This window comes from Haliotis rufescens, unplaced genomic scaffold, assembly GCF_023055435.1.
Source record: "Haliotis rufescens isolate VD_foot unplaced genomic scaffold, xgHalRufe1.0.p SCAF_13, whole genome shotgun sequence".
NCBI lineage: Eukaryota > Metazoa > Mollusca > Gastropoda > Lepetellida > Haliotidae > Haliotis > Haliotis rufescens.
Window position 1 is genome coordinate 26,137,681 of NW_025963813.1, and position 16,499 is coordinate 26,154,179.

Consider the following 16,499-nt stretch of genomic DNA (forward strand, 5'->3'; position numbering starts at 1 on the left):
GTGAACAGCCTTGTTTTTTGTGCTCAGTTCTTGACATAATTCTTGCAGGTTGGCATTACAACTCAAGAAGTTAATGAAACTTTGAACCTATTTACAAAGTATGAATGTTTGTCAAGTTATAGTGTACACACTATTTTACTCTTCCTTTTCATTATGACACGTGCACCAAGCATCAGAGTGATGACGGACTGTTCTGACAGGTGTACAGTACTTCACTTGGCAAGTCGGACGTGTGCACTGTCAAGTCGTTATAACGCAACAAATCACTATCAATATGGCTGTTCAAAAACAGGTTTCATACATAGTCTTAAAACTTTTATTAGCGATCAAGGGACGAGTACATTTTAGCCAGGACCGGTATTTTCATTTGCTACTGGTCCACATGACTGTTAGATAGGAATGCCACTGGAATCACTGATACATACTTTTGCAAAAAGGTGATAAAAAAAATCTAATGATTACTTCAATATGACCACAATGTCATTTTGTTAAGTGTTTGTATTGATACCAGCAGAAACGATGACATTGTTGCTACTAAGTAGAGTTTATCCTACATTTGACCCACTGTGTGTACCAGGGTCCCTGATCGGGGATGACAGTTCTGGGCTGCCGGATGACAACGCCTGGTGGAAGTACCTGTACGCCACCATCGTCTCCATCGTCTGCCTCCTCGTCTGCCTGGTTGGGGGGGCCATGTTTGCCAGGACCTCAGCTTTCATTCTTCTGGTGAGTAGCTTCTGCCTTTCTCACAGTGGAAAACAATTTGAAACTTTGGAGAGAAAGTTATCATCCGTCAGCAAACTGTCATGAGATGTCATCACTGTTTGAAATAAGCGCGTGCCTGTAGGCCAGTGGCAGGTAGATCTCATGTCGGGATGTAGTTTTAAATTTGTATGGGTTCCGTTTATATAATTTTGGACTTATATGTGATATTCAGTTTTCATATAATTTTGAATCTGAATTTTACATATGACAGTTACTGGAAGGGTGTGTGTGAGGAGAACAATGTAGCAAAACAAATATACCTCTTGTCAAATCATCATCACACATTCTTCATATACTCACAAACACATTTATGCATGGCCCTAAGTGTATCGCACCCGTGAAGATCCGGGGTAGAATAGGTCTTCAGCAACCTATGCTTGTTGTAAAAGGCGACTATGCCTGTCATAAGAGACAACTGGGGTTGGGGTGGTCAGACTCGCTGACTTGGTTGATGCATGTCATCGATCCCAGTTGTGATGCTGATGTCTGTCACTGGATTGTCTGGTCCAGACTCGATTATTTAAAGACCGCCATCACATTGCTGGATTATTGCTGAGTGGACTGTTAAACAACAAACTAACCACCCATCTAAGTGTATCACCAAATTCCACACCTATATTCTTTGTGTTTCTCTTCAGATTGTGGTGATATGTCTGCTGTCAGTCGTCATCAGTATCTTCGCCTTCAACCATCGGATCGATGTCCGGATCCCCTTCACCAACAAGGTGGTGTACACCAACATGTCAGAGGCCCAGGCCAACATCACAGGCAACTACACAGGGCTGAACGCAGCAACATTCAGGGAAAACCTCTTTGGTGAGTTCACAGTCTTACCAGGGGAAATAAACAACTGTCCAGTGTGTGGTAAAGGATAGGCATGGGACATACTATGAAAGTGTGCTCTTATCTATCATGTCAGAGTAAAAGATCTGAGTTTTAATGAGATTGTCTGAAAACTTAAACTGTCCTAGTCATCAGGTATCAAATGAAAGATTAGCTCCAGATCTAACAAAGGTTATCCCCTTTTTCTAGTTATCCAAGTGTACTTAACAAGACTTGGCTGTACTGGTATATATATTGTAACATCATACCAGTACATATTCAAGATCTGTAATACTGAACCTCTTAGGAAAACAGGACATATTTATGTTTGCATGTACAATGTTTCTACTTTGCCTCTCCCCGTCTCACAGCCAACTACACCGTGGATTACAACACCGGGGACAACATGCAATTCGCTACTGTGTTTGCCATTCTCTTCAGCAGCGTCACAGGCATCCTCAATGGAGCCAACATGTCGGGTGAGTCAGTTAACCAGGTTAGAGACAGACATGTAAAACTCTAGCAAATTTTATGCTATTTGTCACTTTCACAACATTTAACATGGGTTGTATAAAGAAATTGAAGATATCATTGCTGGAACTACACTGTTTCGACCCAAGGGAAATGTAGAGGGGCATCTCTGCCAATTTTGTTATAAAGTGGATGCCAGTTTTGAAATACGGTTTGATTCTCACACTTTCAAAGAATGGCTCATTAATAAATATTGGTTAATGCATTTATCACTGTTCATACTGTTCTTAAATTGGCAGACCGCCTCCATGGTCTAGTGGTGAAGTATCCACCTGGAGAGCGGAAGGTCGTGGGTTCGATCCCTGGTCACATCGTACAAAAAGACGTTAAAACGATGGTACTTGTTGTTACCCTGCCTGGCGTTCGGCACTTAGGGGCTAATTCAAGGACTGGTCAGCATTAGTCCGGACTACTACAAGTAGCCACAAACACAAGCACACGTGCATGCACATTGCTCTATAAGTGCAATTATCTTGAATGTGAGACGTTAAACCCCATTTCATCTCACGTCACCTCACCTTAAATTGTCATGAACAATACTGGATTACAGCTGCCTCGGAATTATGTTAGGGAGACATGTCAATTGTCAGCTATTAATTTCAAACACCTGTGTCTACCAGATCCCTAATACAGAACTAACCTATGCAGGCAAGCATTAAGCTGTTAGTCATAACCACAAGACAAGCATTTATTTTGTACCCAGGCAACAGGTTGGATTATCTGGCCAACACTAGATTACAGCAAAATGAAGCAATTATACTGTTGTTTTATTTTCTGTTTCTGGGTTCCGTTTTTTACCCAACATCTTCAGTGGGAAAAAGTATTATCTTAATGACAATGATGACTGTTACCAATGGTAACTAAACCAAAAGCTGGCACGGGTGGCCCAGTCATGTCAGGCACTGCAATTTGCTGTGCAGAGTTACCTCTCTTGGGCACACCAGAAACCTATGTTTGTGAGTTTGAATCCTGATTCACCCCGATTATGTTTCTAGGTTTGTTAGCACTGTATCCGTGCTCGATGGTTTCACGAAAGTGGTAAACATTTACAACCTGCATCAGTTAGGGCTTTCCTCCCACATTAAGTGACCGTGACACAACTTGTGTACAGTTCACAGCAGTGAACCAACCTCACTCACTAGTAAGGCTAAAGGAGGAAATTGTCTTCTACTCTTCAACAAAAATATTCCAACTAACACAGTTTAGTCCTCAAATAGCTTGTTATAGATTTTATTTTTATTTTAGTAAAAAATAAACAGACCTGATACAAAGAAAACAAAGAGATGGCCTATTTTCCATAATTATCTTTTTAATTACCTGTATCATATTCTTGCCCTCATCAATCCCTGTACAACTTTGGGTTGAAAAAAGCATCATTCCATTAATACATAGACCTGACATTAGGCTTGTCTGTAGATGGCTGTGGTTGCATCCTGCATGTGTTCAGTGCCAGCTGTGGCACTGTTTCCCTGTGTGGCCTGACCCAGTCAGGTTGTTATTGATTGCAGCAGCTGTTGATACAGTTTCATACGACTGGACAGATTTGTCAGTAAAACACTTCAACACATGGTAATTCCACTCCTTATTAGCAGTGGCAGTTATGTGTGAAAACACTGATTTATTGTTAGGATGTAGTCTATTGTCCGTCAAGAAGGCACGTGGTCTCACGTACTGCACCCAGGTCACATAGCAGCTGTAGTTAAGTCATGTTGGTCTAAGAGTGTAGATGGAAGAGTGTCTGCGTGGGCAGATTGACTCCTGAGTGCACTGATGGACATGTAACACATGTAGTGTCTCCCTAGGCAAGTGACTTTGTTGAATTATGCCTCAGTTCACCCAGTAGTGAATGGGTACCTGGCAGGATGTCACTGTTAACGTGGCCAGGTTGTTATTTCCATGGGGAGAGCTTTAAATGAAAATTGAGTGCACACTGAACCTTGACTGGAGTAATAATGTAGCATGCTTTAGTGTGTTATATGGGGCATTATAAATATACATGTTAATGGTTTCTGGGACAGCGTCCGTTACATCCAGTGTTTATCCCGTACCTAGTTTTATTACTATGATGTGCATTGGCACAAATTGTTTTTTAGTTAAAATTTTGTTTCACAGTTTCAACCTTTATCAATATTTAAGTGATGCTTTTCATAATCCATTTGTCATATTTAAGAAATAATTCAACTAGAAGTATATTTCATAATGCGTTTATCATTTGTTTATTTCTGTATTTAATATTAATTATGCATAGCTTTGATAACCAATTAGTTCCCAGAGGTTACAAATTATTAGTCCCTCCCTTGTCTTCCCCATAATTAAAATGCTTTACGTACAAGCCAATAAAAAACTGGTCAGTGGTGCTGCACTATGGACCATCATCTGTGTTATCAATGGAATCCGGAAATCGGGGAAATGTGATGGTTCCTGTTTGGCTTTTGGATAACTTATGTTAGTGTACAATCTGATTTGTTGAAACACATTATTAATGGCATTCAATGCATGTGACATACTGTTGTTTGAGGCTGCTTTTGTTGATGATGTTTCTGAAGGCCCTGATTGCAGTGTAAGGTTTATTACAGTGCTGTGATATATGCCCAAGTTGGTCAATGTGGAGAGTGACGGTGGTGACTATTGTGCCCCCTCTATACCAGTGCATTCCTCACTTCAGGAGAGCTGAAGGATCCCAGTAAATCCATCCCAAAGGGGACGCTGTCAGCTGTGGGCTTCACCTTCATCGCCTACATGATACTCTCCATCCTCATCGGGGGATCCTGCTCCAGGTGAGTGCCCTAATGCTGTCTTGACACCATCCTTGTCAGTACAGGTAACTCTCGCATCACATTCAGTAGGAGAACTTTCTATTGTACTAAAGTCATTTTACATTAACAAAAATTCAGGAGTGAATCAAATAACCATGATAACAAAATGTCAAATATTTCAGTGTTTTATGTAATATTTGTGAAGGACATTTTCACCACGATTGCCAACTTTCCCCCAGGTTCCTTCTGAAAAATGACTACGTGTTCCTGCAACAAATCAATGGATGGCCACCGTTTGTAGTGGTTGGAATTTTCGCTGCCACTCTGTCTGCGGCCCTTGGAAACCTTATAGGTGCTTCTCGTATATTGGAGGCCCTTGGAGTGGATCAGCTGTTTTGTAAGTTACACTACAGAATTATTTGCTGTGTAAGATTGAATAATTCTTGAATTTTGTCACAAGTTCTTCAGGCTAACACAAAATGATCATACTAATACTATGAGGGATATGTCTTTGATTTCAAACTCAGTGGACTTGGCAGGAAAATTGGGAAGAATCATTATTGTCCTAAAAATTAGGATTGTGTATAAAAAATCTTAGTTTAATAAATTCAGAGGTATTTTACCATTGAATTGTTAAATTAACATTAAAGCCTCTTCTATATTAGTCTTGTTGTCGGTCATATACAAGTCACCTACAAGACCATGACATTAGTTATAAGTAGAATGGCATGAATTGTGAAATATTTGATTCCTTTGGGGGAATTTTTGTCAAATGTATTGACACTGCTTCCAGTATTGCTTAACCCTAAAGAAAAATATGATATATTTGTCCAGGGATTTTCCTGAAGCCAGCAACAATAACCACCAAGGGCGGTAACCCTTTCATGGCTGTCATCATCTCGTGGGTCTTGGTCCAGGTATGTTCACACATAAAGACATCACGGATTAAACGTTTTCATGGAATATGATGATGGGTCCAATTTCATCTTGTTAATAGATATTCCTTGCATTGATAATATATAAGCTATTCTAAATAACATGCAGTGTTCTTGTTCCAGTGCATCTTGTTGATTGGCTCCCTGAATGCTATTGCCCCGGTAACCTCAGTGTTCTTCCTTATGTCATACGCTGCCACTAATCTTGCCTGCCTGGCTCTCGAATTGGCGTCTGCACCCAACTTCAGGTAGGAACCAACATCACCTGAATGTGATTCAATACTTTTTAAGTTCTATAGTTCAGAAAACCATCAATGTTTCATGTGTTTTGAAGACTAGAGAGTTGAGAATGTGCATATTTTGTTATGTTAATTATCACTTTAGGACTTTACTGCTTACCCCTGGGATGGCCATTCTTTTACTGAAAACTGGTCACAGAGCCGATAAATGAAGACCCGTGGTTTGACCGGGTTGTTTGTGTGTCATAGGGTACAGCATGGATCGGTGCTCATGCTGACAACCACTGGTTTGCCTGGCCTATAGGTCACTGTGATGCAGCTTGATTATTGCTATCTGCAGTGTTAAAGGTCTTATACTCACTTAAATGTTCTCCCCTTACCCAGCCCAATAGTCATGTGCTCATGAAGTTTTGAGCAACATTAACACCAGAAGCTTCCCTTCACCCAATTGCCTATGACTGCAGCCTTACATGTAGGTGTTCTCTGTCCACAGACCTACTTTCCGCTACTTCACCTGGTACACGTGTGGCCTGGGTCTGGTGGGGTGCATGGTCATGTGCTTCCTCATCAGCCCCATCTACACGTCCATCGCACTGGTCATCATGCTGATGCTGGTCATCCTGCTGCACTTCCGCTCCCTGCCCACCTCCTGGGGCTCCATCAGCCAGGCACTCATCTTCCATCAGGTCCGCAAGTACCTCCTCATGCTGGACTCGCGCAAGGCACACGTCAAGTACTGGAGGCCACAGATTCTGCTCATGGTGGCCAACCCAAGACAGTGCTGTGAACTCATGGACTTCATCAACGACATTAAGAAGAGTGGGCTGTATGTCATCGGCCATGTGAAGGTTGGCCGGCTGGAGGATTACCCCACTGACCCCATCCTTGACTCCCAGTCTCATTGGCTTAGTCTCATTGATCATCTCAAGATAAAGGCATTTGCAGAGCTCACACTTGCCAATAGTGTTCGAGAAGGGCTGCAGCATCTTGTCCGAGTATCTGGACTTGGCGGAATGAAACCAAACACTGTCTGTCTCGGCTTTTATGATTCCTCTGAACCCCAAGATACATTACTTAAAACAAAAGTTCGTCGGAGAAGATTCTTTGGAAACGTGGAAGTTGGAAGTTTTAATCAAATTGAGGGCTACTTCGGTGGACCTCGTGATGGGTCAAGTCCAAGAAATATATTATCGGAGACAGAATATGTCAACATGATAAAGGACTGCATCAAACTGGGAAAGAACCTCTGTCTTTGTCGCCATTTTAACCAGATGAATAAAATGGAAATCCTTGAATCTGATCTGGAATCGTATGTTGATGTGTGGCCGGTGAACTTGCTCCGTCCGGAGACTGCCAGCTACTTCGACAACACCTGCCTCTTCCTCCTTCAACTGGCCTGTATTCTTAACATGGTGCCCCGCTGGAAATCTAAGACCACTCTACGGGTGTTCCTCATGGTGAATGCACAAACTGATAACACAATTCAGAAGGAACAAAAACTAGACATGTTCTTACGCCAGCTTCGGATCATTGCCAAGATTCAGGTGATATCCTGGGATCATCTTCAGCCCTACATGCGGAGTCCATACATAGAACTAGACTATGACGGCTCACAGATGCAGGATTATTACGAAGCACCAGATGATTTTGTGAAAGCAATGAATGAACTTATTATTGCCAATTCCAGTCGAACAGCAGCCAGTTTTCTCTATCTACCCAAACCACCAACAGAATCAGCTTTGTATGGGAAGTATTTATACCATCTAGACATGCTGACAGCCAATTTGAAACCAACGATACTGGTTCAAGGTCTACATCCCGTTACTTCTACTACACTATGATCAGTGGGTTTCTGTTGTTATAAGATATATGTTATCTTTGATAACATTGTAGTGCAACAATTCATCAGGCATTATGATAAAGGCCATGATCATTTTGAGGGTCAATATAATTGGTTTGGTTCTATCCATAACTAAAACTAGTCTAAAATGTAATTTGGGTATTTGAATATGGTAGATTATTGCCATTAGGGTGTGCAATGAGTGGCATTAATATTGATGTAAAATGATTCTTTAGACATCAGCATCTGCTCTGAGAATGGCAGATCAATGAAACGTTTTACAAATAAATGTGTTGACATGGAAACACACAGGTTGCCCAACAAAGCTTTCACTGCCTGGTGCCCGAGAATAAAGTGGTGAGGCCTGATATTAGATTGATCATGTTGAGGATACCAAGATGGTCCCTTCTTTGTGGGGTATTCATACTAACCCCTGTTGTATACTGCTTCTGTGTGACCATCATGAGAGAGTAAGAGTGCTGGTCAGTGAGGTTTCAACATGTGATGTTAACCTGTGGACAGCAACTCCTTGCTGGGGGCCCATGGTATAAATTACTCATTAGGGTAGAATGATCACGTGTAATAGCTTACCAATATTTGCACATGTGCATTTTATGATTCTCAGCTGAAGCCATACTATGTTGGAAAGCTTCAGTGTTGAGAAACATGCGACACATCATCCATTGTTCATGACATCACAAATTGATTACATGACGTTATCTGAAGAATAGGCTGCCTTCAGTGATGTGTATCTGTAGGTGGACACTTCATACGTTTTTCTTTATTTTCTTTCTTAAAATGACATTGTGTAATACACAGAATAACCTCCTCGAACGTTAATCTGTCATTCTCATGAATGAATACTCCCTCACCAAAGGCTTGGGATTAACACTATTTTTTCACTCGGGCAGATGATACATAATTCTTAGTAGCTCACTGGTTATTCTCCCAAGTATTTCAGGCCTTGATAAAAGCATGCCAAGTAGGTCAACTCAGGGAGACAATGTTGAAAACATAATCAAAAGATAATAAACATTATCATTGTGGGGATCACATTACCATGTACACATTCTAGGCACTTGTTCTGATGTCATAACATCATGTGATCAGGATAAAACGTTCCACAGAAGTGGTAACCTGCATCCCTTCAGTCTCTCCTCACACATTAAGCTCGCACGCCTTGATATACTGGTAACTGGAATAATGTTAAAAGCGGCGTTAAACCCAACTCACTGCACGTGAGGTCATGTCCTTCTGTCCAGCAGCTGGGCACCACTGGGCATACATGTTCCTGCTAATCATAATCCCAAAGTTTGTTCAAACGTTTCTGTTCCATTATTCATATATTTTGTGTGAAATGACAACAAAAGAAATTGATTTTTTAAACATCTCCTTTCAAGTCAATCATGATGATAAAAGCTGAAACTTTGTGATTAGATCCATCAGCACGATTCACGTTCCTTCTCTTGTAAACTATTTTGCTCCAAATGTCTTTTTTTCTCAGAAACTGAGCTGCTCTGTGCTAAAATTTGATATAAATGTGTGTCCCGATATATTTTGTTTCAGTATTGTTAAACAAAATTATTGTTTGTTGTTAGAATCCCCTCAGAATAATACCTATTATTGTGCCGAACCTCTCCTCAAAACTAATGTGCTATTTTTTTGTCCATGACCAGCAGAGAATCCTTTTGAAAATACATAATCTGTACTCTAGCTACCTCGAAACATCGTCTGGCAGCAACTCCCAGGTCCCGACTTTCTTATTTATGTTGATATAACACCATCAGCTTGAAAATCTCATTGCCCTCAACTTTCAGTTGTGCTAAACTGTGGTTAAGACATGCTAGTCAGTATTCATAGTTGTCACCTCTCCTGCTATGACTGACTGACATACCAGGTGCTGAATAGCTTATTTTGATGCCATAATCTTGGTTTTGTATGAGGCTTGTATTTTTGTAATGAAGCAAAGAACAAACAGTTGATATTGGTAGTACAGGGTTATTCCCCTTTGTGATCATTGTCCACAGTGTGTGAGTCATGCTTGATGTAGCAAAATGCTACTTTGGTCCTTTGTCAATGTATGTGCAAGAGATCCTGGTTTATTTTTGCTAGCATTGGAATTCCAAGCAACACTTTGAAGTGCTATGTGATAGTGAAGGCAAAATATATATACTGTCATCAATGAACAGTCTAGTTTTGTATCCTAATGTTTGCCTGCTTGTGAAGTATGCTGAAAATAGAGCAAGTTTTGTGATTTGTAACAAATGGTTTGAAAGTTAACATGACTAGTCCTGAAATCAAGGGGTAAAGTATCGTGGTCAGCAAGTACCATGTCTAGATGTAACTACCAACTTGTTGAAAGTCTCATGTTGTCACAACATCCTTGTTGTTGAAAGTGCTATGTTTTCTCTGTGTGTGGAGAGGACTTATCAGTATTTCTTACATCTTCCAAAATATTCCCAAGACACTTTGTGTAAATGAGTTAGTATGTATATACATGTACATGTCATGTTTCTCAGCAGTAAGCATTTTAAGAACTTGTCTCAATTTATCAGCACTATTGATTCTAATCACTACTTAAATTGCATTATAGTGAGTGGTTTTACGCCGCTTTAAGCAATATTCCATCAATATAACGGCGGGGGGACACCAGAAATGGGCTTCACACGTTGTACCCATGTCGGGAATCGAACTCGGGTCTTCGGCGTGACGAGTGAATATTTCAACCACTAATTTTCATTATAAATACTGGGGGAATTATTATGAATCAATATGCATACTGTATATATATCAAATATAACTAAAAATCATTGTTCAAAGTTTGTAGGAAACGTGTAATTCTGACCAGATGTTGAGTCTGCGTGTGTGAACTTGCTCCAGCCTGGACAGAAGTGGGGACAATTGTTATTGGTTTACAGATTATGTTAATATAGTAACATATATGCTTTCCATGTAGTCATTATTGTTTAGTCCGGTCTTACCTTAGGACACATGTGATATGACATCTGCAATAAATACGAAATTGACCTCACATTGAATCTCAAGACCTAAGGTTAAGAGCATTGCCTGTTTCAGTGTTTGGTGGTTACACGTTCCTCCCAAAAGACCTTTCTAAACTGAACCATTTTTATAAAGCTGTTTGGGAAAAAATGATGAATGGTTGTGTTACAAAAATCTTGTAAGGTTATTCTCTGTTGTTGCCTGCAAAGTCCATATGTGTTTGTTGAGGTCTTGACTCATTTCCACAGGTCAAGCCACAGACTGACCTGTGTAAGTGGGTCCTACTTGTTGTCTACAGTAAACTCTGTGTCTAGGGACCAGCTGCATGATATATGGATACATTATTCATATACCAAATGGATCCAACAGTTCTTGTCCATGTTAATTTGTTATGATGTTAAACCACGGAGTTTGTGCAACTATTATATTTTCTAATTTATTTCATCTTATCCTTATTGCAAATGTATATAAATTGTATTTCTTTTCTGCAATAGTGGTCACACATTCACTTCTTTGAGCATAAGCTGAGGAATAAATGAGTATTGTAAACACTGATGGTGTTTTGATTAGTTGACCATGTTACTCCATGACACTAGTGTCTGCAACAATCGCTCCACATTTAATCAAGGTTGAATGTTTTATTTTCCTGTCAACAAGGGTTACAGTCTTGGACTGTTACATTAACAGCAGCCTACTACATATATTGTCTTCGAGAGTGGATGGTAACTAAAGCAGTTACTGTTAGATAAGCAAACAGATCTATGCCTATGTGAAATACAATTAAAACTGTAAATCATGAAATTAATGCAAACAATGTGAATATCCCTCACTCAGTGTTTTGGCAATTGAAGTTAGTGAATATGATATAATTAATGCATATCCTGCGAAAACATGACTGGAAACGTCATCCCTTGAGAAAAGAATCTGTTCCTGAACATGAACCTGCCCACTGAAGATGTAAAAGATATCAGATGTTGATGAAGTTTTACTTAATCCTGCATTACATATTGCTATAGGGAGGAGGGCATAGCTTTAGTGTTGACTGGTTATCCAAGCCAGTGGGTAGGTATTGTAACATCAGGCGAGATTCTTTACACAGCTACTGCAAGGTATACTCATGTTATGGTCCAACATCAGTTCAGTGGAACGAAAGAGAGGTTAAAATGACCGTAGTTCCCAGCCTTGAGGGATAAGATGGCTCGAGGATAAAATTTTCTGATCACGTGGAACTGCCAACACAGTATTAATGGCAGCGAGATTCCGAGTAATTGTCTGCGCTGCCTGCAGGGAGAACACATTTGGCCATGGGTGTGCCTGTATATCTACTGCCCATGCCAATGGAACAGGTGAGATGTAAATCAGAAGTTGACGGTTGTTGCTTCTGGCAGACAGTTCGATATTCGGCTGACAGAGGAAGTTTGAAGTGTCCCAGTGTAGCATCCACTCCGTCAAGAAGTTCTTCTACAGGTTGTGTGAGAGGAGGCTTGGCAACAGGAGGAGTGTCCCGACCTGGCTTGTACCTGCCTCTGTAGTGGAGGACTTGGTTGTTTTCGTCCCATAGGTTCCAGCTGATGAACAGAGGGGCGAGTTGGTTGATAAGAAGCAAAGCTTGATGATCCCGTTAAGCATCCTCAGCAGCAGGAGGTGCATGGGAGGGGGATCTTTTCTTGAAGCGTGGTGGTTTGAGAATGGTACATGATCCGAGGGAACCAATCGTAATCAGGGCAGTCCTGTTCCGGAGAAGAACAGTGAGGGTCAGAAACATCCTACGACCTGTCAGACATAGGAGAAGGGAGATGTGCTGGGTACCTCATCAGCCAAAGAACACCTGTCGAGCTTCGAGCAGCCTTCCTGCTTTGAGGAACTGGCGTGCTGACAAGGTGTCGATTGCTGCAGAGTCGCAGGCGCATGTCATCTCTCTGGTGAATCAGAAGGACCTGGTGCCTGCCAGACTGGTGAACGGCTACTCTGTGTACACTCTCAAGTGTCAGGAGTAGTCTGGCCTGTAGAGGCACGGCTACTTTGTCCAATTGAACCGTCACCTGGGAGATGCTAGTCTGCCGACATTGGGACTCCCCAGAGATGCTACAGAGCTAGTGGCATGCTGGTGACCACAATAACTGCACTCAAAGAATTTGCCATCTTGCAACGACATCATTGATGTTGATGCAGCCACCTCTTGTGACACACTCGGAAGGTAGAAATAGGCGAGGGTTGACAAACGTCTGACCTTGATAACAGCATACACTGTGGTTTAGAACCAGGCCAGAACTCTTGTAAGCTGACTTAGGTTTCAGGCACCCATGACAGCGAGGCATGTCATCTAGGAAACCCCAGCTAAAAGCAAGTTCCAAAATGGTGGGAAACAAGATAATTACTACAAAACCACAGGACAACAGGCCTGCGAAAAGGAACCAATATATGTAAATAGAATACCCACGTGAATACAGAAACCGAAAGGTAACAAAGGATGCCATTCACAGATGATCTGTTTTCATTGGCAACAAGAAGAGTATGTTGGCTGGTGCAGAGAGGGCAGGTTGTGTTTTTGAAGGAAAAGCAAAATGTAATGCAGGATTAAGTAAACATTTGGGCAGCTATCAGTTTGTGTGATGGAATTCCTAAGTCTCCTTGGTGTTATCATTTGCTGATTAGTTTCTGAAGTTCAAAAGTGGGACTACTCGCATTAATTTCATGAATTAAATTGAATGATATAAGATGGCGGCTATTTCAAAATGTCTGCATATTAATTCTTCTCACATGACCTCCTTTCACGAACATCAGAAACCTGTAATTTATGCAAATCAAAAAGTATAGATAACAGCTTACCAGTGACAATTATGACAACATGAATAACTTCTAAATGGATGATCCACCTGTTTGAAGCTTTCCAAGATAAACGGTTATTAATGGTTGTTGAGACACACACATGCCCTTTTAAGGACTCAATATGGAAGCAAGCTTCAGTTGTGAGACAAATCAATCTGCACAAGTGCAAATCATTATTGGAACATTATTAAAGGAACAAAAACAGAAACCAGTGACATTTCAACTAACACATGAAGTATTAGAGGATCAAGTAACAGGCTTCACTGTATTTGAATATCGAAAACAGCCACATCACAGTGTGTATAATATAAATATATGTGTGACCAAGTCGAACTCAGTGTTCACCTCCACATGAATCATCACTAGGTGTTTTCATCAACCAACCACACACCTGAACACATGCACATCAAAGAACTTCAATACACATTGGAAAGAAAGACAAAACAATTCTTAAATTATTTTCAAAATTCAATTTCATTGTATGTACAAAAACAATTAAGTGTGACCCTGAAAACAGTTTCGACATATGTCCTTATTACATGTACTCAATAAGAAAATAGTGCACATCTGCTTCCAAGTTTATGTCAAGGTCATCAGATTTCTGAAAGATTGGGTGGGGACTCAAAGTTAAAGCATTCTGGGATAAATAAGATGAAATGACCTTTGATTTTTCAAGAATACCATAAAGCAGGGCTCGATTTAAAGAACAAGATTTACATGCACCAGGTGCATGGCTGACATGAAAACCTAGTTGTCCCATAACTTAATCACATTTGAAACCCGGTCTGCTGCAAAACATAACAGGAAGAGGTGGACATAATCTTGAAGTGCACATGGTTTGATGACATCAAGCCCAATAAAGCATGACAAATTACACATTGGGATAAGTGATGTTGCATGGTTAATATAATTTCGTGCATGTAGACAAAAATATTAGGTTTCATTTTTCAATAATAGGTTGCACTGGTGCATGCTACATATACCAGTAGCTAAATCGAGCCCTGTTTAAAGACAAATCATCCTGTTTGCAATACATTTTCTCATCTTCAACAAATTGTTGCATGATGCAGGATTATTACTTTCACATGTACACAATTATTGCAACAATTTGACAGCTGTAGCTGTGACCACAACATTCAACATTGAGAAGAAATCAGTAAGGTAACAATCAGTAACAACTTCAGGAAGGAAATTCAACTCAGTACTTAGACATCAGTAACTTCCACTCAATCTCCCTAATGCCCTATGTTTAATTCTGAATGATTGCTGACTTGATAACCACACACAGTTATGGCACTTTCTTTGGCTTAAATGGGCAGCACAAACTCTCTATTGAGTAATGATATTCACCAACTGCACATAACACATAAGCAGGGTTCTTATTACCATGGGGACTCCACGAAATATTCACAGATTATCACTGAACATGATTAACTAAAAATAGTTTTGTTATGATCATTTTTGTATATTCCTAAATAAAAGTAAAAATTATTAATCTGGTCCCTGACAAATAATCAAGATTTGATTGAACCCAGGACTAAAACCTGGCTGTTGATTTATTATGAAACAAATGTTCACTCTAGAATGAAAAATAATGTATACTGGCCCCTTAATTGCCAAAGTGACATGGGCAGACGAACCACTAGGACAGGAGCAGTCTTCTCTGACAGGAGCAGATGCTACAGTGCCAAGGGGAGATCACTCTAACCAAGATCTGACTGAGTAATGGTGCTTCAAGATACACTTGCTGAAGAGTAATGTCCACCCTGTCAATGTACAGACACAAATGAAGATGAGTGGGTGATCACACAAATGTTTAAAAAGAGGATGCATACCAAGAATCTGGCTGCTTCATGCTGCTCTGTCCCTGGAAATGCAGGTTCTTTCTGGAGTTACCTCTCCAATAGCAATGGTTGAACTACCGTAACTGTCAGTTCTCTACATATCTTTGGATGATGTTTAGTCTTACTGACACAGTGAACGAAGTTATCATTATAATAATGTTATGGACCTTTGCCAAACATCTGTCAACTACACTCTACAAGTGGATTCAGTCATATTAACACATCTCTCAGCTTGACTAGTGAGTGAGTGAGTGAGTGAGTGAGGGTTACATCACGGCAGGGAACACCAGAATTGGGCTTCACATGATGATTCCATAATAGTAATGTCTGCAATACAGTTCCACTGCTTGTCTTGTACATGTGCCTGCACATATGTAAGTGTGATCAATAGGAAGGATAAGTATTTGCAAAAAATGCTATACACTTGAAGATCAAACTATTCCTGCCTGGTTTTCCAGAGTCGGACTCCACAGTGCCAGGAACATGTGTAATGCCCAGAGCAATGGGCTATCAGTGCACCTGTGCTGTTTACACATGCCATAGCTGGACCTAGCAAAATGAGTAATTTGGTCAACCAAATGTGGGAAATATCTTACACCAAGAATCCCTTGTAGCCCAAAACAGTGTGATACTGCAAGTCTTCAAAAGGGGAGGTACTTGGCCACTGGACATCACATTCTAAATCTACCTTTAAATCCATTACACAATGCAGCAAGTTCTTATATACACGGCCAGCATTGTGTTCTCTCTCTTCAAAGTTCTGCTGCCTTCAGATTACCAGAATGGACACCTGAAAAAATAACATTTGATAGTCAGCACAAGGAGGCTACAAAAACTAAAGGTCAGGGGCCTATGGGTCGGAGGGAATCAGGGGAGGGTCACAAAAGCATGACAGTCACTAATATACTGGGGAGGGTCATGACAATGACAAAGTATGA

The 16,499-nt window shown here is 40.6% G+C and overlaps 2 protein-coding genes across 4 annotated transcripts in view; one reads left to right on the plus strand and one right to left on the minus strand.

Annotated features, from left to right (window-relative positions):
- Positions 1-11,439, plus strand: part of LOC124110770 (solute carrier family 12 member 9-like) — a 37,404-nt gene extending 25,965 nt beyond the window's left edge. For both annotated transcript variants that reach the window (XM_046470166.2, XM_046470164.2), the window contains exons 4-11: positions 578-726; positions 1,404-1,581; positions 1,959-2,066; positions 4,784-4,895; positions 5,114-5,271; positions 5,709-5,791; positions 5,933-6,057; positions 6,542-11,439. In XM_046470166.2, coding sequence (XP_046326122.1) covers positions 578-726; positions 1,404-1,581; positions 1,959-2,066; positions 4,784-4,895; positions 5,114-5,271; positions 5,709-5,791; positions 5,933-6,057; positions 6,542-7,889 — 2,261 coding nt within the window. In that variant the 3' untranslated portion in view covers positions 7,890-11,439. The remainder of the gene's footprint in view (positions 1-577; positions 727-1,403; positions 1,582-1,958; positions 2,067-4,783; positions 4,896-5,113; positions 5,272-5,708; positions 5,792-5,932; positions 6,058-6,541) is intronic.
- A 72-nt stretch (positions 11,440-11,511) lies between these two features.
- Positions 11,512-16,499, minus strand: part of LOC124110769 (serine/threonine-protein kinase mTOR-like) — a 115,206-nt gene continuing 110,218 nt past the window's right edge. The window contains exons 58-59 of one of the 2 annotated variants that reach the window (XR_007220412.1): positions 16,250-16,351; positions 11,512-15,483 (exon numbers count right to left, since the gene is read on the minus strand). Coding sequence is in view for 1 of the 2 variants with exons in the window: in XM_048394351.1 (XP_048250308.1) it covers positions 16,336-16,351 (16 nt within the window). In the remaining variant the exon portion in view is untranslated. Of the gene's footprint in view, positions 16,352-16,499 lie in introns of both variants that reach the window. The other variant, XM_048394351.1, reaches the window with a different exon arrangement.